The sequence below is a fragment of the Mustela erminea genome, chromosome 1, assembly GCF_009829155.1.
Source record: "Mustela erminea isolate mMusErm1 chromosome 1, mMusErm1.Pri, whole genome shotgun sequence".
Lineage (NCBI taxonomy): Eukaryota > Metazoa > Chordata > Mammalia > Carnivora > Mustelidae > Mustela > Mustela erminea.
Window position 1 is genome coordinate 57,496,653 of NC_045614.1, and position 23,202 is coordinate 57,519,854.

General features: G+C 50.7%; 1 protein-coding gene across 1 annotated transcript in view; it reads right to left on the reverse strand.

Annotated features, from left to right (window-relative positions):
- Positions 1-759: 759 nt before the first annotated feature.
- Positions 760-23,202, reverse strand: part of RAB43 (RAB43, member RAS oncogene family) — a 38,444-nt gene continuing 16,001 nt past the window's right edge. Inside the window, exons 2-3 of the mRNA XM_032334372.1 lie at positions 10,351-10,534; positions 760-8,170 (exon numbers count right to left, since the gene is read on the reverse strand). Of these exons, the coding sequence (XP_032190263.1) occupies positions 7,920-8,170; positions 10,351-10,534 (435 nt within the window). The 3' untranslated portion in view covers positions 760-7,919. The remainder of the gene's footprint in view (positions 8,171-10,350; positions 10,535-23,202) is intronic.

Below are 23,202 nucleotides of genomic sequence, written 5' to 3' on the forward strand. Positions count from 1 at the left end.
AAGGAAATAGTCTCTCTTTCTCCTTTAAAAAAAAAGAAAAAGAAAAAGAAACACCCCCCCCCACACACACACACATTCAGTATATTTTAATTCACTGAAGCCATATCGGCTCAAATAATTCCAGCTAGTGTACATGGAAGGGACGACTTATGGGAAAGTTGAACAGAAAGAGTTAGATGGTGCCATTTTTTTAAAAGATTTTTTAAAGATTTAAAGATGACCTGAGCCGAAGGCAGAGGCTTTAACCCACTGAGCCACACAGGCGCCCCGATGGTGCCATTTTTGCGATCCCCTGATCAAAGGACTGAGTCAGGCAGCGATGGTTAACAGATGGTAAACACATTAGGTGAAAGGCCAACGAGGAACCTTACGAAAAGGCCCGAGTGGGCACCATCTGACCCCCTTGATCAATCCTCAACACATTGAAAGGGGGACACCCTGCCATTACGTGCTTCCTGGCATGATCAAAAGCTCAAATCGCATCACCCCTATTCTTGCCAAGAAGCCAACTGAACCACCCGTTTCCAGAAAGTACGGGAGAGAGAAAATCATACTAAAGAATCCCACAGGGGTGTAATCCGCCAAATTCAAAACGTGAGAGGGGATGCTACCGGCAAATGACCCAGTTTCGCCACAAGTGAGTGGCATGAAAAAAATAAAAAAGAAGGGAATGCTACTCTAGTTTAAAAAAGACCTAAAAAGAGATACACACCCAAATCTGATAACTAGCAACAACAACCAAAGACAAAATTAGAAGACTTTTTTTTGAGCAATTGGTGAATTTGCATATGGACAGATCCAGGAGGACTTGGAATTATGATTACTTTTGTTGGGTGGGGTAATGGCCTTAAGGTTCTGCTTGTTTGCTTGTTTTTAGATTCACAGTGACCAGATTGGGTGAAATGCATCCCGTCTGTGACTGGCATCACGGTTTCCGAATGTTACGTTGTTTTCATGACTTTTCTGAAGTACACTGTGTCCTTCTATGACAAGTGTAGTTGGTGTGGATCATAGAAAACTGGAAAGTGTGGAAAGGCAGAAGGAAGACCCAAGTTCCCCAGTCCTTCGTTGAGATTGTCCTCCACCTCCAACGCTCAGACATATGGTCTAAAATACTCCGCAGCGAGGGGTGGCTGCCTCCCAGTTTCCCCTTGTATAGAAATAAGGCTGTTGTGGATATTCTTATGCATAGAGGTTTTATTGTTCTTAAGATTCATTCCTGGAGATAAATCGCCATAAGACTTCTATTATTTTCAAAAACGTCCACTCAGAATCGGGTCCCTTTTGTCAAATGCATACCTGTCAGTCCAGCCACAGTCCCACCCCACGGAATCCAAGGGTCCCTCCCAGGACTTCAGGGGATTGAGGCACAACCCTCCAGAGGATGGAAACACACTTCAGGGAGAATTGGCAAGAACCTTCACGCCTTCTTTTCTGGGAAGAACCTTAAAACTTCTGAGACAGGAAGGCCTGCCCAGGGGCCACCAGTGGGCAGGCTGTGTAGACCAGCGTTCCTCCAACTCTAACCTCGTGGATCTTACTATAATCCAGATTCTGAATCGGGACCTCTGGCATGGACACTGAGATCCTGCCTTTCTAACCAGCTCCTGGAGGACACCGGGCTACTGGACGACCACATGTCGAGCAGAAGCCTGGAGCATGCTGGCCCCACTCACCCAGCTTCCAGGACCTAACTCACCAGCCCCCTGTCCGCCCTCTCTCCTGACCTCCTCCGCCAGACCCGCATCTCCTGACATCCCCTCAGCACTGCACCAGACCCTCCAGCTCCCTTGTAAGTACTGTTGACCCTGCACTGATGAGTAAGCAGCTCTGAACTGGGAACTGGGAACTGGGAAGCTCCATGTCTGCAGCTTGTTCCCTGGAACCGAACTGAGGCAATGGTCACAGCAGGATGCCAGGTGCAGAGTCCCCACTGGGGACAGAGGCCTGAAGCACAAGGCCCGGGTTTGGGAGGTGTGGGACACATCCCGGGCTCCCTCTCAGGGCAGAGGCTGGGGAGGCCCCCAAGGTGGCCCTGGTCAGAGCACACCACAGATGCCCAGGAAGCAACAGTCAGAGCCAAGGCTGCCCTCTGGGCTGGGTCTATTCTTTCCAGTAGAGATGGGACACAGCAGTCTCCAGGGCTGTGTGTGTCGGGGTGTGGGGTGCTCCATGTACTCTGTAGGGATCCTGGGAGGGTCTGGGAGTCAGCATCAGGACTAGGGGGCTGTCCTTTGGGTCTGGGCCCCAACTCAGACTGTGTATCAACAGGAGGCCCTGCTTGGGGAAGCCTGTGACACAGGGGGGAGTTGGGCTTTTTGGGCGGGTCTGGGGGTCTGCCTGTCAGGGGAGCAGCGGGGTCAGGGAACAGCAGAGCCCCATGTGGCTGGGGCTGGCCAAGTGTCAGGGGAGAGGCTAGCCAGGCCATGGCCAGCCAGGACAGGCCCCTTGAGGGAGCCTGAAGGCAGCAGGGAGCTACGCAGATCCAAGCAAGGAGCTGAGCTGAGTAGTGTGTGACCTGCCTTAGGAAAGTGCGTGGAGCTGGTTGTGGAGACAGGAGGCCGGAGACAGGGCAGGCAGAGGCTGGCTGGGGAGGGAATGGCTGCACGGGAAGGGCAATGGAGGGTGAGGAGAGGGGGTGTGACTGGGGTGGGGACACCTTGCCTCCTGGCTTCCCTCAAGGCAGGGCTGGCTTGTCCCCCCCTCAGCTGAGCCCCTGGGTGAATGTGTGCAGGGAGCAGGGGAGAGGCGGGGTTGCAGCTTTGGGAACCCCCAGGGGAGGGAGGGGCAGAGCCAGGCTCAGCTCTGGGACCTAGGCCCCTGGCCATAGTTTCCCTGTTTTAAAGCCCAGGACTTTGTCCCAGGGTCCGGCAGTGCTACGGTGCAGGCAGAGGCAAGCGAGGGCCCTCATCATAGTCTCTTTGGGGTGTGTAGTGGCCTGGCTCAGACCACTCCCTTGGGGGTTTTTCTTCCAAAGGGCACATGTAGGCTTGGGGGCTGCCCAGCATTCAAGGACAGCAGGAAATCCAAACTGTAGGCATTTCTTCTCCCTGGAAAAGGGGACTGGAAATGCCTGGAGTGTGACCCCTCTGGAAGGCCCAGGCTCCGGGCCTCCATCCCTCAGTCAGTGGAGTTACCAGGCTTCTAACCCCTGGAACAGAGCCAGACACCAGAGCCCCTGCTCCAGCCCCACTGTGTCCAGAGCCTGTCCAGCTGGGGTCTTACAGTGGCTTGCCAGGATGCAGGCAGTACAGGAATGAGTGTCCCATATCTGAGGAAACCGAGGCCCAAGGCCCAAGGTCACACAACTAGTCACAGCAGACCTGGGATTTGGCTGGAGGTTGGTCTGACCTCCACGATGTCCGTCTGTCATAGAGCGGGGCGTGGCAGACCGAGTAGAGACCAAGTACAGTAGGACCCAGCCACAGTGAGCAGCCGTGCCATGCAATCTTTATCTGGCCCCCATGTCAGCAGAGGCGCCCTTCTGAGAATGACTGGGAACAGACCCCAGAGTACCTGGGTGGGCTAGGAGTTCATGGACTTCCTGGTGCCAAGAGTCCCAGTGAGGCACCACTCCCTACTATGTGCCGAAACCATTCTCTGCCCTGGGAACATAACAGTGAGCAGAACCAGTCTGGCCCTCGAGGGGGCTCTGCTGACTAGGAATAAAAGTTCTGACTTGTTCCGGCTTCAATGCCGGGGCAAGGAACTCCCAACCCCTGAGCCGGTTGGCTCATCTGCAAAGAACAAGGATAGTAATACCTTCCCACAGGGTTGTGGATCGGAGATCCCAGGCCTGGCGCGCCTGATTATTGCTCAATCATAAGCCTCAATCTGCCTCCGCAGCTCAAACCCAGCTGAAGGCACCTGAGGCCCAGAGAAGTGCAGTAACTTGCCCAAGGTCACACAGTTACATCAACTCAAGCTCCTTCCTGCCCCTTAGGCACTCACTGCTTCTCTGCTAAAGGATCCCATATGGGTCTGGGGCAGAGAAGTCTTAACAGGACAACACAAGGCCTGTAGGCGTGTGTAGGCCCACCCCACCCCACCCCACCCCACCCCACCCTCACTCTGGGCCTGGAGACTAGTTAGGGAAGCCCGCTGGGCCAGTGGAACCATCTGTGGAGACATGGCCACCTGGGCCAGCTCTAGGCTCAGTGGTGGACAGAACCAGTCTTGGGCACCATCAGCTCTTTGCAGAAATCTGTTTAATGGTTTAGGAATGTGTACATTCTGGCTCTGCCGTTTCCATAAAGGCAACTTTTCCATGTTTCAAAAAAAATAGATTTGCTATAAAGATTTATGTATCATAAATAGGAAATGTGAAAAATCCCCCCCAATGCAAATGGCATCCTTGGGCTTAGTGGAGGCCCTCCCCACGGCCCAACGGTCCAGGCCAGCAGGGTGTGGAGGGTCCCAGGCCCCAGCCCTGGCAGCCCTCCTGGGAAAGAGTAACTGAATTCAATATGAATTAGGAGCTTCCTCCAGCTCCGTGCCTTCTGGGGCCTGATGTCCACGAACCCCTCTTCTGGAAGAACAGGGCCCCACCTCTCCGGTTCGGTAATCATGATCCGTGTCCCTTGTCTTCTTGCTCTTCAGCCTGTGTCGCACTGGCTGCACCCCCACAGAGGGTGCTCTCCCCGGGCCTGCTGGCTGCCAGGACACTTCCATGCCCTCTGTCCCCTGCCTCCTCTTCCACACCCTACCCCCTGCCCCGACCTGTTCCTGCTCTTGGGTAATTTATAAACAGAGGAAGAGTTGAAGCTCTATGGCCCCAGAAGCCCCAGGCCTGCTGCGGGAGGAAACCGAGGTGGGTTGTATTATTTCTCAACACTTCCCCACTTTCTCCTACCCAAGTACGGGTCCCCATGTGACAAAAGATGGAGACCCAGGAGACGGTGAGGCCTCTGGCCAACAGGGCCCTACAGGCAGGCAGCGCAGCCGGTGTGCAGTCAAGGCCACACCAGCGTCGGGCCCTGAGCACAAACATTTGTATCTGGGCCTGAAGCTTGTAAATGCTCTATTTGAGCCTGTAGGAAATGGTTCCCGCTGAGGCAGAGGGTGACAAAGAACTCAATCTTTGCCAAGGGATACTGTGAGCAAGGGACCAGCTTGGGGTGGGGCCAGTTCTCAGAGGTGTCCAAGTGGGTCATTTGTGGGACTCTAAATGACACAAATAAAGGCTGGATGAGTGGGTGAGTGGATGGGAAGGGATGGCCTGGACAGAGGGTGCTCCTGGGGGACAGGGTGCTAGGGAGAAGCCAGGGCAGAGCTGTGGAGGCCATGGACATCCAGAGCCTGGACTGTATCCTGAGGGTCCCTGGTACCCCAAAAGGTGAGGGGACAGCATCAGTATGACCTTTTGCTACTGCCACACTGACCGCAGCAGGAGGGTGCCTCGGGCTGCCCAAGCTAGAAGCCCAGGGGCCCAGGAGGTCCATGAGGTGTGCTGGGGAGGCTGGGGCCTGTCCAGAGCGGGGGCAGGGGGCAGAGTGAAAGTGGGATCCTAGCACTGTGCTAGGGTAGGGAGAGAGAGTGAGGAACCTAAGACAACCCCTGGATTTCTAAGCTAAACCCCTGGAGGCCGTGGTGGCAAGACACCCTGGGACTGAGAAAGGCAGGAAAGGGAAGTGTTTTCAGTGTTGCTAGGTGAGCTAAAAGCTGCCAGTGGGCAGAAACCTCCCTGGTCCTAGATGAGCCGGCTGCTCTCTTCCCTTCTCGACCAAGCCCCTGCAAGGTTTCGGCCTCTAACCCTGGGGTCTGGAGCAGGAGGATGGTTCATAGTCCAAGCCCCTGTCACCAGCCAGCTACCTGTTGCTGTGCCTCCCAAGGGCATCCCTGTGAAGGAGGTGGAATGGAAGGGCCTCCCGTGTTCCCTAGCAATCCAACCCTGAGGCACAGAGACAGCAGGTAACAAGGGGCAGGGTCCGTATCTGGGCTCAGCAGGAACTGAGGCTGCAAGTCAATCATGGGGGTAGGCCCAGGCCTGCACTCCAAGGCCCTCTGCACCCTTGCCACCACTCTCCAAAGCAGCAGGTCTTTGCAAGGTCAGGCTTCCTGAGATTTCTCTTCCAGCCTGCACAAACATCACCCCCCAGCAGAGGTCATAGGGCGGAAGACCTCTGCCCTTGGCCTGAATGTGCATTAGTCACAGACACATTCTACTTTGCAGGTAGAGCCCAGGCACTGCGGTGAAGGGGCGTGGCAGACACCAGTTCTTCCTGCCAGCAGCTGGGCTCCAGGCCCCACTCACCCCATCCCCTGGCAAAGCCACTGAAGAAGGAAGCCAGGTGGCCTTCTTACTCTCAGGTGCCACCCCACCCGGCCACCAGTGAGCTGGTTCCCCTCAGCGCAGGCCCCTGCTCAGTAGCTCCTGGTCCAACCAGACCACATCCTTCCTCTCCAGAACCAGGCTCAGCCAATCCCAGGGCTGCCTCCCTGCCTGAAAGGGAGTCACCAGCCCTGCTTGTCTTGGTCTCAGCCAGGGAAGCCTTCCATGCCCGACCCTACTTCACCAGACTGCTGTGGGTCTGGCTGCTGCAGAAGATCTGGCTTCTGGCTCTGCAGTCAGGCCTGGCTGCGAGAGGGGGTGACGCAGGCCAAAGGATGGGAAGTGGAAGGCAAGGGAAGTCAGTTGGAGACCTGTGGCCCACCACTGGAGGGCCGGGGCTGGGCCCAGGGCGCTGCCTGGGCTCCACATCCACGATGTGAGCTTGTGATATGCCAAATGGCTCTGATGGCAGTGTCCTTCCTGGGGCTCCTTACAGAGGGCTACCTAAGGGACTAAACCGGGCTGACACGGAGGGCCTGGGTGGTACGGGAAGATCACCTGCCTCCCCCAGCTCAGTCTCTGTGATCCTCTGAACTACCCCCAGAGGCTGGTGTGCTTCCCAGAGCCCCAGGAGGAGGACATGGCCAGACCCAGAACTGCCAGGGCCTTGCCTTCTTCGTCCCGGAAACCACAAACTAGACTGGGAGCAGTGGGCGAGCTGTCACTCTACGGCTGCACGGGTGGCAGGAAGGGCTTCTGCACAGGTCAGACTAGGCATCCCGAGCATCCCTCTCAGACCTTAGCCTCAGCCTTTTCCCTTAAATGTCCACATTCCTACCTCTTAACCCCCCAAGTTCTGAGAGTCAGTGCTGAAGAATCAGCTGGTTTTGCAACCTGAGAGGCAAAACTTTGGGCCCCAAGTCAGCAGACAGTCCCTGCTTGGCTGCGGGCCCTGACCCCATGCTCATGCCGCTGCAAACAAGAAGCTACATGGAAAACGAGAAAACTTGAGAGGTCTTGCTAAGGCAGCAAGCCAAACCCCAAGCTATCTCTGAGCTTAGAGCTGGCAGTGAAGGAAGGAAGAAGGTTCCTTGCCCAGAAAGAGCTAGGGCTTCCCTGGGGCTCAGGAACCAAGTCTGTCGGCCCGGTTTTTCTCGTGCTCTGAGGCTCACGCACAGAGGCCCTGGAATGACTCCGAAGAACCCAACGCACCAGCTGCATCCCTGGAGGCAGCCACCTGCCGCCATAGCCGCAGCAAAATGCAAGGAGTGGAATGGTCAGAACCAGTTGGTGCTGAGCAGGGGAGGCACGTCCTGGCCCCTTCTCCTATGGTGGTCCACCCCGGCAGGCCTGGAGCCAGTCTTGGACTGTGAAGGATGCAGAGGGGACAGTCCCTGGCTGGTAGAATGGGCCCCACACCTGATACCCGGTATGATACCCGCTTCTTCCTTCCTCGAAGGTAGCCTTCCCATCAAGTACCCAGGCCACGGAATGGATCATTCCAGGACTTTATCTGGCTGCTCTAGAATCACTGGCGCCATGGAGGGCCAGCTCTGGAGGGGGGCCTGGCAGGCCAGAGAGAGAGAGAGAGAGAGAAAGAAAGAGAGAGGAGGTGGGGAGGGCCCTGCCTGCCTGCCCTGTCCCCCGGTCAGCAGCCACAACCCCAGCTCTCCCCGACGTCCTTGCTGTCCAGCTGGATGTGGTCGGTGCCCTTCTCGCTGAGCAGAGGGCCGCCGTGCCTGACGACCAGCTCCGTGGCCACCCTCACGAAGGCCTCCTCCACGTTGCTCGAGTCCTTGGCGGATGTCTCAATGGCACACAGGATGTCGTAGTGCTCTGCCAGGCTCTGCGCCTCGGCCAGCGGGACCTCCCGGAGCTCGCCCAGGTCCGACTTGTTCCCTGCAGGGAAAGGCCGGGAGCGGCTAGGTGAGGCCCACAGGTGCCAGCAAGCCCTGTCCCCTCCCTGGCAGGGCCAAGCTGAGAGACCCTGGTGGCCCTGTCCACCACCAACGAATATCGTTTTGTGTGACCATCTCTTTTTTTTTTAAGAAAACAAACAAACAAAAAAGACCTTGTTAAATTTTAAAGCGCTTATTTTAGCCTTCCATCCCTCATTTTTTTTTTCTTCTCTCCTTTTTCTTTTTGCCGGAGGCTCACATACTTTATTGCTTCCTCTTAACAAGTAGGAGCAGGAGAGTTTGGTGCACAGAACGTGGTACTTCAGAGATGCGAGGAACTTCGGCTCCCCTTCCCTAGCTGTGTGACCCTCAGGTAAGTCACTCCATTCCTGAGAGTCGGTTTCCCCATCTCTGATGCCACCTTCAGCGAGGGAGGGGGACTGATGGTACACGGAGCAGGAAAACAGCTGGCACTCGCCAGGCACACCCTATGTGGCCGAGTTAACAAGGAGATCAAGCATTGCCAGGTCTGTTCTTTGCTAACATTTTGTTATGCTTATTATCTATTCTCTCCTATTTTCCTTTGGAACTCTCTCATTCACTGTAAGATCGTGGTTTTCGATTATTTTGCTTTTCTGCACACCTCTGGCTTCTCCTACAAGCTATCAGACATTTCATTATGTTCCCCAAAATCTGGTCAACTGCTCCTTGACCCAATTTCTAGAAGAATTCTTTTACATCTCTAAATGGCTGACTTTTGTAATGTGACTATATGGGGAGTACCAAACAAACAAACAAAAATAGAGAACCATCTAGAAAGATCTAAACTTTTTTTCATAGCCTGAAATGATGCAGTAACCGATTTCAGTGTGGGGAGCCTATCTGGATCCTGCTTTCAATAAACTGAAAAAAAAAAAGTACACATGATATTTAGGAGCAATGATAAATCTGAATGCTGATCAGCTACTGGATTGTATTATGAAAATATCAATGTTTTTCAGATGTGAAAATGGGATTGTTGTCAGGTACTATTTAAGTGTTTGTATCTTATATCGATTCATGCTGGAATGTTTACAGGTGAAATAGTTAACGGTGCTGGGATTCGCCCCAAAGCAAGACAAGGGAGGGGAAGAGATAAGGGTAAAGGAGAAACTGGCCATGGAGTTGCGCAGAGCTGAAGCCAGGGGTTGGGTATTTGGGTTTCACTGCACTATTCTATTTTTTATATTTGTATAAAACACCTCTAGGACAGGATGTTTTACTTTAAGTGTTCTGGATAAAAGGGAAGTGTAAGGCCAGGTAAGGAGAACTCCACTCCGGCCTGGGGAGTCCAGCTCGGCCAAGCGCTCCCCCATCCCAGGCCAGGCAGGCTAAGTAGAACCAAGCACCACCCTTTCCCCAGATGGAGTGATGGTGAGGCCCCATCTGAACAACCTCATCTTGGAAGAAATCAGCCTCACAGCTGGAATGAGAATCCCAGGGACCACACAAATGGTCCAAAGCTTCAGGTCTGGGAAGGTGATTTAGGAGGGAAAGGGAAAATGGCAGTAAGAGCAACAGTGGTTCTCAAAGTGGGGTCCCTCGGGCACAAACATGGCACCACCTGGAAACCTATGAGAAATGCACATTCAAGGGCCTGGCATCCATGTTTTCACAAACTGCAAAGTGATCAGGAAGCACAGAGATGGTTGAGAAGCCTTGCTCTGCAGTGCAGTGTAACCGAATGATGACTGGCAGAGCTCAGTCACCGAATGATGATTGGCAGAGCTCAGGCTGCCTATTAATGAGCTCACAGGCTGCATGGACTGGGATAATTACTTCACTTTTCTGAGCCTCAGCTCCAGCCCCTGACAAACAAGGAGTTGCCGGGGTTACAGGAACTAAATCCAATGACACCAGTGAAGCTTTAACCAGTGTTACCCACCGTGGAGATACATGGTAACTGCAAAGCGAACATTAGCTCCCTGTCTTCCTCCAATTCCGATTTTGAATATAAGCATGAGAATTTGGAAGATCACTGTTCAAGTTCTGGCTTCCTTCCTGCCTGGCCGAGTTCAGCCTCTCTCTGTGCTCCATGTGCTCTTTATTTAAAAAGGAGAAAGAGACGAGGACAGACAGAGAGACAAGATCCGCGGTCCTGAGGAACCCTCCTGCACCTGCCTGTTCCCTGCCCCAGCTCACCAATCAGCAGCTGCACGATGTTCGAGCCTGCATACTTCCTCACATCCTCGATCCAGTGAGGTACTGACAGAAAGGAGCTCCTCTTGGTAATGTCGTAAGCAAGGATGGCCCCGTTGGCACTGCGGTAGTAGCTCTGGGTGATGGTGCGGAATCGCTCCTGGCCAGCTGTGTCCCAGATCTGCAGCTAAAGAAACAGGGGGCGTCCCGTGAACCTGGTGGTGTGACCACACACAGGGGATAGGGAGGGCACTTCCTACAGACCCATGCCCAAAGCGCTGGACCCACACCTTGGCAGGAATCATCCAAGAGGGGCTAGAAGGTGGACAGAGAGAGAAGGGACTTCTGAGCCCTTAGGAAACAACCTAGTGGCCCAACATTTGGGGGACACAAGGATGCAGAGGGAAGGTGGGGAGCCCTCATCTCTGCTCTCTAGACTCCCCAGGGAGAGGTAGTAAGGGGACATTCTGCACTGTAGTAGGAAGTACATATAACCCAGGGTCCTCTGTGTGCCTTTCTCCCCTATACACCGGGCTCACTACTGGGAACAATGAACCTGAGGAGCTCCATCAGCTCATGGTTCCTTCCAGGTGGGCTGTGATGCTGGCTGAGTGTGCACATCCTGTGCCTTCCCCTCTCTGAGCCTGTAAATGCACCACTATACCCAGCCGTGTGGAAAGTTCCTCCAGCATTAGGGTTCTCTACTTCTGCCTCAGTGATGCCCACGAAGATGGCTCACAACCTGGTGGTTGAGGGGGCCTGGACTGTGGCAGTGAGGGCCCAGGGGGAAGCAGTGGATAGTGTCCTCCTACTGGGCCTTGACTACCAGCTGGCCCAGCTTGGCCAAAGGCAAGAAACTTAGGGTCTTTCCTTGCCATGTCTTCACTTAGCAAACATCCATTGGTGCCCACTGCCAAGCCCTCCTGGACACTGGCCATGGAGGAGAGGTGCCCATAGTAGGAACTCCCCTGGTTTCTGCAGAAGCAGCAGCCTGGCATGACAGACGCCAAATAGGGTAGGGGCAGGGGATGCAAGTGGAGCAGACCTGGACCTCCACTGTGCCCGGGCTGGGTGGAGATCATCAGCTCTATGCCCAGAAGAGATGGGCTGTTGGGGGCCATCAGAGTGGGCAGATGCCAGGGCCCTTGGGTGCTCAGGGTTTGTCTTCTCTGCTCCACAAATCACAGGTTCTTGGGGCTCTCTGAAGGTGAACACGAGCCTTTGATCTCCACCGAGCTGTGGGTCCATCCATCCTCCCTCACGGGCACAGGCACTGTAGGGGCCTCTTTATCTAGTTCACAAGGTGTGGGAGGCCTCCTCATCTGTCCAGGATAGGGAAAAAACCAGAGGCCTCAGACAGTTCCTGAGGCCAGGGCTGTGGAGGGGACTGCCTCTTCCCTAGGCGCCACCAACAGAAGTTTAAGAGTTAACAAACTCACGGGGCGCCTGGGTGGCTCAGTGGGTTAGGCCGCTGCCTTCGGCTCAGGTCATGATCTCAGGGTCCTGGGATCGAGTCCCACATCGGGCTCTCTGCTCAGCAGGGAGCCTGCTTCCCTATCTCTCTCTCTGCCTGCCTCTCTGTCTACTTGTGATCTCTCTCTGTCAAATAAATAAATAAAATCTTTAAAAAAAAAAAAAAAAGAGTTAACAAACTCTGGGCCACAATATGCCCAGTGGAACCCTCCAGTCCTGAGAGCTCCTATTTACTCCTCAACTATAAAAGGCTCCAAGGAAACCAAGTGTCTGCTAGCTCACGCATGGGGTGAAACCTGGAATCCAGATGACCAAGAAACTCATCTCCACACCCCAGAGGAGAGCACGTAAGAGAGGCCAAACAAACACAGAAGAAAAGTGACTTGGACCAAATAAAAACTACACTGAGGCCAAGTTTTGTTTACCAAAGACAAACACCAGTATTTTTAGAGATAGGAAAAGATCGTAAAACAATAACAGAATACTATTTCTTAAAAACAACAACAACAACAACAACAAAACAGTTGAGGGAGTATTCAGAAAAAGAAACAGAGGGACATCTGGCTGGCTCAGTTTGAAGAGCATGCAACTCTTGATCTTAGGTTGTGGGTTCAAGTCCCATAGGGATGTAGAAATAACTTAAAGATACAATCTTAAAAAACAACAAAAAAAGAGCTTTTGATAATTCAAAATAGAACATCAATGGAAAATGCAACCTAAGAGTTGGAACATAAAGTTGAAGAAATCCCGCCAAAATAAAGAAATACAAAGAGATGGAACAGAGAGGGGAAAAAATTGTAGAGCCAGCCTAGGAGGTCCAATATGGGAATGGAGCATTTCAAAAGAAAAGAATGGTAAAATCAAGGGGAGGAAATCAAAGAGAAACCTCGAGAAAACTTCCTCTGGGTTGAAAGAGCCCATGAAGCACCCACACAATGGAGGAAAACAAACCTCACAAAACACACCATATGGGAATTCCACAACAGTGGAGAAGGGGAAAAGGTCCTAAAAGCTTCCAGAGAGGAAAAGAATAAGAAAAAAACAGGTTTTAACATTAAAGTTTGATAAAATCCACATGGCATTAGATACTCAATGAAAAAAATGCCTCAAATTAGGAGAGAAAATTATTTCCAACCTAGAATTCTCTACCCAATTAACCATCAGTCAAGTGTAATGGTTTACTAAACACATTTTCAGATATAGGGGCCTCAAAAAATTTATCTTCCTGCCACACTTTCTCAGGAAGCCACTGACAGTTCCTCTAACTAAAGAAATCAACTGAAAAGAAGAAGATGTGGGATTCCCCAAAACAGAGAATTCAACTCAAAGGAGAGGCATAGGGAACCCCAGGATGGTGGTTGAGGGAGATCCCAAGACAACAGCCGAGCAGCAAGCCTGGACATCAACCCGTCTGCAGCAGGCCACCGGGCTCCAGGCACAGCTCTCAGCTCTGGCAGAGTAATTACTGGCAGCTGAGCCCTCCCTCCACAAACAACCACTAGACTGAGAAAAATATGGGAGGTTGCTGTTTTCAAAATGTAAACAACAAGCAGCAGGAGACAATAATCCTGAAAGACGCAAAACTTTTAAGTTGCATCTCCCATCACCATGACTCTCTACCCGGGGATGGCTTCCTGACTGCCAGACAGTGGGCTAGAATCCAAGCAAAGAAGGCTGGTCCCACGTGGCCAGGAGGCAAACAGATTCTGGAGCAGCTGATGGGACTGGAATGAGGAGCGAAGCAGGAGTGGGAAAGCCGAAAGTCTGGGTGTGGTGTGGGAGTCTTTGGTGAGTCCTTCCCTGAGGGATCCATGCACACGGTGGGACTACCAGAATTTTACCAGAGAGTGACTCCTGCCAGATTGAGAAAAGACCAGAGATAGAGGCTAAGCAGTGCTAAGGGAATGCTGGTTCTAATCCAGTCTTGATGAAGAGGCTTCCCTAGCATCTTGATCAAAGTAACCCAGGTAGTAACCGGAGACATCAGAAAGGCTTTCACCTATGAGTGAAGACCATGACCAGACAAAGGCCTCCAGATACCTGCCCTATCAAAGCCTAAAACCAAGCACCAACACGAGTTTCAGGTTTGGAGGCTGACTTCTGTCAAGACAGAGAGACTAGAGAAACATCCTCGGACTTCTACCTATCTGCCCTAACAAAACATAAAAGCAAGGATACACAGGTTCAAGGTGTTTGGACAGCAAACTGAATTGACTATTAGGTCATGAATCAGTGGGGGTGCTTGGGTGGCAGATAAATGAAATCATACTACTGCAAGGTGAGCTACACTTGTGAGGTGTCAGAGGTGAAGTGAGAAATGATAAGTGTTAAGTGTCAGTTGTAACATATGAAGTTATACAAAACTGATTCTAAAGAGATTTTGTAAGTTAGTCCTATCAGCTAATAAGAGAAATAGAAGGTAGGGGCACCTGGGTGGCTCAGTGGGTTAAGCCGCTGCCTTTGGCTCAGGTCATGATCTCAGGGTCCTGGGATCGAGTCCCACATTGGGCTCTCTGCTCAGCAGGGAGCCTGCTTCCTCCTCTCTCTCTCTGCCTGCCTCTCTGCCTACTTGTGATCTCTCTCTGTCAAATAAATAAATAAAATCTTAAAAAAAAAAAAAAAGAGAGAGAAATAGAAGGTCAATAGAGGAAATACAGTAGTATTCTTAAAATAAATAAATAAATAAATCAACTAAACCAAAAGGAAGGAGGAAAGGAATAAAGGAATAAGAAATAGAAGAGGGAAAGAGAAAAGGAGGAGTAAATGGTAGATTTAAACTCAAACAGATCAGTAATTACATTAAATATAAATGGACTAAACACTCCAAATAAAAGCCACAGCTTGTCAGACTGGAAAAAAAGGCAAGACTACATGCCATCTCCCTTAAATATAAGGACACAAATAGGTAGCCCCCCCCAATATATATATATATACACACACAAAGTACATGTTAAAAATAAGCATAAGAAAGTATGACTCAAGTTATAGAAATATGAAAATAGGCTTCCGAACAAAGAATTACAAGAGATAAAGAGAATTTTGTAATGTAAGAGGCAATTATCAGAAAAGACATAATGATACCAAATATGTATCTACCTAACTGTAGAGTTTTAAATTTCATGAAGTTAAAACTGACATAACTAAAGGGAGAAACAAATCCATATTCGTAGCTGGAGATTTTATTACCTCTTTCTCAGAAATTGATACAGTTGGTAGACCGCCCCCCCCCAAAAATCAGTGTGGATAAAGAATATCTAAACAACACTATCGCTCAAAGTGACATTTCCAAAACATTAAACCCAATACTGTAGAACAGCACATTTTTTTCAAGTGGATCTAAATATTCAACAAGGTAAACCATACATATGCTGGGCCTCAAAAGTCTCAATAAATTTCAAATGGCTGAATTCTTAGACTATTACTCTAATCACACACCCACACCCCACCCCCAACACACACATGCAAAACTAAAATAGAAATCAAGAAAGCTCTGAGAGATTTCTTCAAGAAGACAGAACTGAGAGGTGCCTGAGCCATGGGGGTTTTGAACCAATCAGGCTTACTAACCGACTTTCAGATAGTTAAGTGTCTGACTTCGGCTTAGGTCATGATCTCCCGTCCTGGGATCGGGCTGGGTCAGGCTCCCCGCTCAGTGGAGAGTCTGCTTCTCTTTCTACCTCTCCCTCTGCCCCTTCCCCCACTCATGGTGTCTCTCTCTCTCTCTCTCAAATAAATAAATAAAATCTTTTAAAAAACCAAAAACAAAAACAGAAGACGGATCTGAGAAAAGGCCATACATTGAGAGGCAAGGTATACAATACACTGGACAGATAGGGAGGAAAGGTGTATCAATTAGGATCCCCCCTAACTGGGGAGATGAATTAATGGTAAATACATAGACACCTAAGCAAAACAAACATGATTACTACTTCCAGGAAAAACTGGTGACCATGGTAAATGAAAAATAATGGCAGTGCACCACATGGCTTAGCAGTGAACAGCACTTACTAATCATAAGGTATTCATTCACCCATTTTGGTAAGAACTTACTAGAAACCTACTATGCATTCCAGATACTGGAGTGGAGATACCAGGGCTGACAAAACAGATGCAAATTCCTATCCTCAAGCTTATAGTTTGGTGCAGGAGACAAATGCTAAGTAAGATCGGAAGTAATAAGGATCTATAGTTATTAAAAAAACATACATATTTATACCTACATATATAATATAAATTAAAATACTTATTACAAAATAAATAACAAAAATAATAAGTATGCTAGATAGTGAAAAGAGTGGAACAAATGAGCAGGGGAATAAATTATAAAGCACAGTGAAGAATGAAGATTTAGCCAGGACAGCCACAGAAGGCCTCATTGAGATAATCATTGGTAATGATCTGGAAAGGGGTGCCTGGTTGGCTCAGTCGGTGGTGTGTGAGTCTTGACCTTGAGATCATAGGTTCAAGCGCCAGGTTGGGTGTAGAAATTACTTAAAAATAAAATCTTAAAAAAAAATAAATATACAGGGGTGCCTGGCTGGCACTGTCAGGACAGTGTGCAACATTTGATCTCCGGGTGGTAAGATGGAGCCCTGTGCAGGGTGTAGAGATTACTAAAAAATAAACTTTAAAGAAATTCTCTTTTAAAAAAATAGGGGTGCTTGGGTGGCTCAGTTATTAGGTGTCTGTCTTCGGCTCAGGTCATGATCCCAGAGTCCTGGGATTGAGCCCCTCATTGGGCTCCCTGCTCAGTGGGAAGCCTGCTTCTCCCTCTCCCACTTCCCCTCCTTGTGTTCCCTCTCCCTCTCTTGCTGTGTCTCTCTCTGTCAAATAAATAAATTAAATCTTCAAATAAATAAATATAAATAAATATGTGGAGGAAGTTAGCTAACTATGCAGATGTCTGGGAGACAAGCATTCCAGGAATAGAGTAGAACAAGTGCAAAGGCCCCGAGGCAGAGACAAAGCAAGCAAGAAGATTGGTGTGTTTGGAGCAGAGTACAAAGGGAAAGAATAATAAGGGATGACAGAGAAATATCAAGGGGCCCAGATCACACAGCACCTTCTAGACCACAGTAAGAACTCTGGACTTTACTCTGAGTCAAAGTGGGAAGCCATGGGGGTTTTGAACCAATCAGGCTTACTTTTTAACAGAATCTCTCTGGTTGCTGTACTGAGAAGAGATCAAAAGAGTTCAAAGACAGAAATAGACCAATTAGGAGGCAATGGCCATAATCTGGGTAAAAGACAGTGGCTGGACCAGGGTGACAGGTAACAGTGGAGGAAGGGAGAAGTGAGCAAAATCAGAATACATTCTGGGAAGAGAGCTGAAAGGAATGTAATCATGATCTAATCACTGTTGCCACACAGCTCTACTGGGAGGATGCAAAGTGTGTACGTGTGTGGTGGGGGCTGGGGCAGCACTGAGAGTTAGTTAACCATCACCTTCCAAAGTCAGAAGTCAACAAACTACGCCTTCAACTTTGGGAAAGGGGGGGTGGGTCACAATATAAGCAAAAGAAATAGAAAAATCCCATCAGCTGAAAAAGAACCCAAGGTGATTACCTGCCCTCCTACCGCTCCCCCACCAGGCTGCAGGTGGGGGTACCAGGAGACAGACATTTTTGTAACAAGCCTTGTTGAACCTAATGACTCTTTAAATCACACATACGTGTAACTCTGATAAAAATAAAAACTAAATTAAAAACCAACAAAATAGCTCCAGATTAAGGTATCTAGGTCAAGCAATTGGTGAAATCTGGGCAGCAATGGAGGAGATATTTCTGGAAAGTAGGTCCTTCCCATGACTGGTCATATTCTCATCCTACTCTCCCACATTAGAGAAAGGGAAGGAAAAGAACAGTGTCAGTGCTCCAGGGTCCAACAGGCCTGAGAGCATAAGCCAGCTCCCATCACTTTCCAGCATGGTGTCTCTGAGCTACAACTTAATTGAGTTTCTCATTGGTTTCAAAAAAAAAAAAAAAAGTACAGTAAGGGCCAAATGATAGATTCAGGGTGCATGGTACCTGACAGAGAAGGTGCTAGACAAATGCATCCATTTAGGGGCACCTGGGAGGCTCAGTCCGTTAAGTGTCTGTCTTCAGCTCAGGTCATGATCCTGGGGTCCTGGGATCAACCCCTGCATCAGGTTCCCTACTCAGCGGGGAGCCTGCTTCTCCCTCTTGCTCTGCCTGGTGCTCCCCCTGCTTGTGCTCTTTCTCTCTATCAAATAGTCTTTTTAAAAAATCCATTTAACAATATTTACTGTGCTATTACAATTTTTGTCTAGTGTTTTAAATATAAGCAAAGGAGCTTTAATGCAAGGTAGAATATATAAAATGCCCAAAGAAAAATATATTGGCTGTGTGCATGGGCCAATTGACTTGTTTGTCTGCTATGTACTGCGTTTCTGCCATGGGCCCCTCCTTCTTCCGGGAGCTGGGGAGACTGCAAACAAAACAGAGTTCACATCCCAGCGAAAGAAGACAGCAAGAAGAAAGCAAATAGGATCGTTGCAGAGAAGGATAATGAGCACTCTGCAGAAAATAAAGATAATAGGGAGAGACTGCCCAGGACAGGGGCCACCTGGGTGGTCCCAGAAGGTGACACTCGAGCTGAGGCCCAAGGATGAGAAGCCAGGCACGGGGACAGTGTTCAGGCAGAGGGAACAGTGTCACAGTGTCCAGAAGGACAAAGCTTGCCGTGTTGGAGATACAGAAAGAGCAGTGTGGTGGCCAGACAGCAGTGAAGCAGGCACATGTTAGGAAATGCAGTCAGGGGCAGCTGAAGCCAGAATATGCAGGATCTTACAGGCCGACGTTGAGGGTGGATTTTATTTTTATGGCAATGGGAAGCCACTGGAGACTGTCCGAAGTGGGAAAATGCATATTAGAGGTCTCTTTTATCCCACCTCACATATCTTAGCAGCCCACCCTGAACTCCAGCCCACTGCAGGTAACAACCAGCCCACACAGTATAACGGCCTCAGGAACTTCGCTGCCTACCTTGGAGCCTCCCCAATTTCAAACCAGGAGACCTGCTGGAAACCACCAAGCATTTGTCCATTTGTGACCCAGAAGTAAGAAGGTCTTACCCATTTATGGATCAACCCTTGGCTAATGGGGAACAAGGCATGCCTGGCTGGAACAAGGCATGCCTGGCCAAATCAAGCCCTACTTGCCCATGGGAGGGACCAACTTGAGGATGCAGCCTTGTAGCATTTCCTTCCTCCTCTGTTTACTCTCTCTGGTACCCAGAACAAAGGAGCTGCACGTAAGCCCGTGTCTCAGGCTCTTGTTTTCCAGAGGGAACGCAGGCTGAGAAGAGAGGTGCTCTGACTGATGCTCATCAAGTGTCACCTGGGGTGCTGGGCAGAGCGGGGGTCCTACTCTGTTCAGTAAAAGAAGCTCGGTCTCCAGGCCCAGATGCCCTGTTCCAGAACAGGTGGGAGAAGCCAAGCCAGGTGAGGGCCTACTTTCCCAGCAGCCAAGCAAAGCTTCCCGTTAGGCAGGGTCCCAAGGGGGTCTGGGTGAAAAGTTTAATGAGTGCGATCAGCCGCCTTAGCTACTCAAGAGACAGGTGAGGACGGCCGCAGGCTCTTTTTCCCAGAAGCCGAAGCAGAAGCCACCTCATGGATGCTGTGGGGTCCTGAGGCAGCAGGCTGGGTCCCCATCGGAGCCTGCAGGCAGAGACCATCAGCCCAGTGCACATAGCAGAAGGGCAGGCTCCCACCATGCCGTGACTGGCCAAGGCATCAGAGCCTCATGCTAAGCCCACGCCCATCTGTCTATATGTCTGTCTGCCTACTTCCCTGCTCCCCTTCTGTCCTCAGCAGGGGCCTGGGTGAGCAGCAATCATGGGCACCAAGTACTTTGCTGCTCCCTCCCCTCCACACCGGCTGTCACTGAGCCTCACACCACAACCGCCACTGCAGTCAGCCACAACCCTGCCCCAGGCTTCCGCCCACGCTGCGGTCCACTCTCCACAAAGCAGCCTAGGTGAAGCCCCGAAAACCAGTGTTTTGAGTAGGATCTTGTTGCTCCTCAGAGCTCCACCCCGGAAAGGCCTAAATTTAGGACCTGCACAACCTGGACTTTATCTGCCTTCACGTAACTTCTCTTCAGCTGTACTTGCTCCTGGCCAGTCCCCTGAGCCCTCAGGGGTCTCTCTATAAAGACCCCCACCCTTGACATTCCCCTTCCTGAAGTGTTCTGCTCCCAGATCAGCACATGATGGCTGCCTCCCTTCACTCCACCTGCTTTCAAGCACCAAGGGCACTCACAGGTCTTTTGTGATCCTCCTTTCTTAAAAGAGCAGCCCATCCTGTCCCCTCATCCTGATTTACTTTTCTCCTGGGGCAGCCCTCACACACATGCACTTTTTTAAATGTTGCCAGCCCTTGGCCGCCTGGGTGGCTCAGTCGTTAAGCATCTGCCTTCCACTCAGGTTGTGATCCCAGGGTCCTGGGATTGAGCCCCACGTCGGGCTCCCTGCTCAGCAGCAAGCCTGCTTCTCTGTCTCCCACTCCCCCTGCTTGTGTTCTCTCTCTGGCTTTTTTCTCTCTGCCAAATAAATAAAGAAAGAAATATTGCCTGCTCTCTTTCATAGGAGTTACACGATGGCAGGGCCTGACTAGCTGGCTTTCCACATATGCCCAGTACCCAGCATAGTGCCTGGCATGTTGAAACTGCTCGATTAATACAGGCTAAACAGGTGAGTACCCTTCTTGCCCTTAGAGCCTGTCCCCCTGCTCTGCTGGGTCTCCATCTAGCAGCTCGGGCTGCAGGCCTTGGCTTAGGAAAGCAAACCATCCAGTGTCTGCAGTCTAACAAGACTGAGTATCTGACATCAGCCTGAAACCAATGACAGCATCTGCCAGGTGGAAACCGCCACCTCACCCACCAGAAGTCCTCGGCCAGCACGCTCACTTGACAAATAGGCAGGGACTTTGGACTATGGGCTATATCCCAGTCGGCCCTCCCTAACTCTCCCACTTGCCACCTGGCACGCCACCAGCCTCTCTCCTACCTTCCCCAAGCCAGGCCTTCTTATCTTACATTGGACGTCAGGGGAAATTTTCAGGGCTTCTGATGTCTGTAGTAAAGTTCAGAAGCATCTGCCGGGTATGGAAGGTAGGAGTGAGGCACAGGTAGTATGGAGAAGGGCTCCTAGAACATTTATTTACACTCAGAAGAGGGGAGCTGCAGAGGTCAGTCAGGTAGGTTCAAATGGGTGGGGGTAGGGGTGGCTCCCCTCTTCTGTGGGCATTTCTAAGCTGTAAGGTCCTGGGTTTAGTTTGGGTCCTTCCTCTGCCCTGGTGATGGAAGGGCTTGGGCCCATGGATTGTTGCCTCAGTCTGAGAAGTATGATCTCAGGGTAAGAGATGAGGCCTGTTTTGTCTTCTGAGCCCCACAGTCAATGACTCCTTGTTTACACTGTCCCTCTGAGTCCCTAAACCCGTGATGGCATATTCTTATCTTTATCTTACTTTCCTAGGAGAGATTGCATTCATCTTGATCTTTCGTGAACTCCTACCTAACCTTCAAGACCCTAGTTCAAAAGTCACCTGGTCAGGAGAACTTTCCCTGACACACAGGCCCAAGCCTCGCCCAGGGCAGAATTCACTTCTTGCCCTCCTGCTCCCTAGCATCTGTGTTCTTTCCTCTGTAACAGCAAACACTGCAGAGTATGCTCAACATTTAACTCAAGTGTCCCAAACTGAGGTGCCTTTGGGGGCCAGGCAAGGAACATAAAATGCAGCAAGACAACAGAAAAGCTTATCCGGCTTAAAGCAAATCCAATTAAAAACAAAGCTGCAAGTGACCATTCTGCAACGACCAAAAAAGAGGGTTTTTTTTAGTGGGACTGGCCTAAGACTGTCTTCTTGGTTTGTAAGTCTCTCTTGCTCTCAAGAATGGGCTCTTGAGGGGAGAGACCCCATCTTATTCCTTTATGCCACCAGCAACCAGGCACAGACCAGGTACTCAATAAAGGAACCCCTTCTGAAGGCAGAGCCTGGTAGTCAGGCCAGTGAGAGGGAACAAGACGGGGACAAGAGGTATGGTGAGGCTAAAGCTGCTTTCCAGGGATTTGTGCCTGCTTGGCCCTAAGGAGTGACTTCCCATGTGCCCCAGTGGGAAATCAAGTCTGCTCGTTAGCTTAAAAGCGCCGCTAGCAGGGTGGTTGCATGGCTCGGTCAATTAAGTGTCTGAGTCTTGATTTCGGCTCAGGTCATGATCTCAGGGTCATGAGATCGAGCCCCCTGTCCACCCACACTCAGTGCAGTCTGCTTGGGATTCCGTCCCTCTCCTTCTGCCCCTCCCACTAGTGCTCTCTTTCTCTCTCAGATAGATAAATAAATCTTAATAATAACAAGCATGATTAGTGGTTCAGTTCCCAAAACCTACATCCAGCATCGTCTCCCCTGGTGGAAACAGAAGAGGATTTTACTCAGTCTTTCTCCTGCATGATGAAACAGACAGTGGAAAGTTCCTTGCTTCTTCATGGTAGAAAAAGACCTTGGAAAAATTAGTTCTGAGGACAAAACTCTGAAAACTGGTCAGACTGACCCAAATACGAGTTTCTGAGCTATTTTTCATTATGTCTTGGGATGTGGTGTGAACCAGGAGGTGGAGTCTGCAGGCCACTCCTCTGGCCAGCCACTGTCACTTCTCCTATGTCAGTCCTCCAAGGAAGAGCCTGGCCTGGGACGTGGGGTGACAGACCCAGGGTGCATTCTTAGGAGCAATAGCGAGAAGCTGCCAAACATCTGGTATGTTAGCTGAAGACACACAGGCAGGTGGGCAGAGGCCGAGGGAGGGAGAGCAGGGTAAAAACAGGCTGGGCTAGTGACACAGGGAGGGGCAAATGACACGGTCCTGAACACAGCCAGCTCCTCTGCAGTGGGCAGTAAGGGCTACATGCGTCCTCCTGAGCTCAAAACACCTCCTGCCCCCTAAACACAGCTGCTCAAGGTCCCAGTATCACAGATGTTTCTTTGTCCCTTGTTACAAGGCAGCCCTCCTTGGCAGGTTATCCACAGCTGGAAGGGAACAAGCAATCGGGAATCTCGGGTTCCCGTTCTACTCCTTCAGCACAGGCGTCAAGGACAGTCCCAGCAGCTTCCTGGGGTCTGGCATTTCCTCACTGGGAACTTGGGAACAGTGGTGGCCGGTCCCACTCCACAGGGCTGGCGGGAGCATGGGGTGCAGGAGGGGTTCTAACGTCCTTCGAGAACCTCCGGGTGCTACCTGTGTTAGTGTTCCCCTCTGCCAGCCAGTTACTTTCTGCATGAGGGGTCTCAGGGAAGCAGCAGCAGAAGAACTTTGTCTGACTCTAAAACCCCATGCCCTTTACTATGTACACAAGTTCCTCTAGAAACCT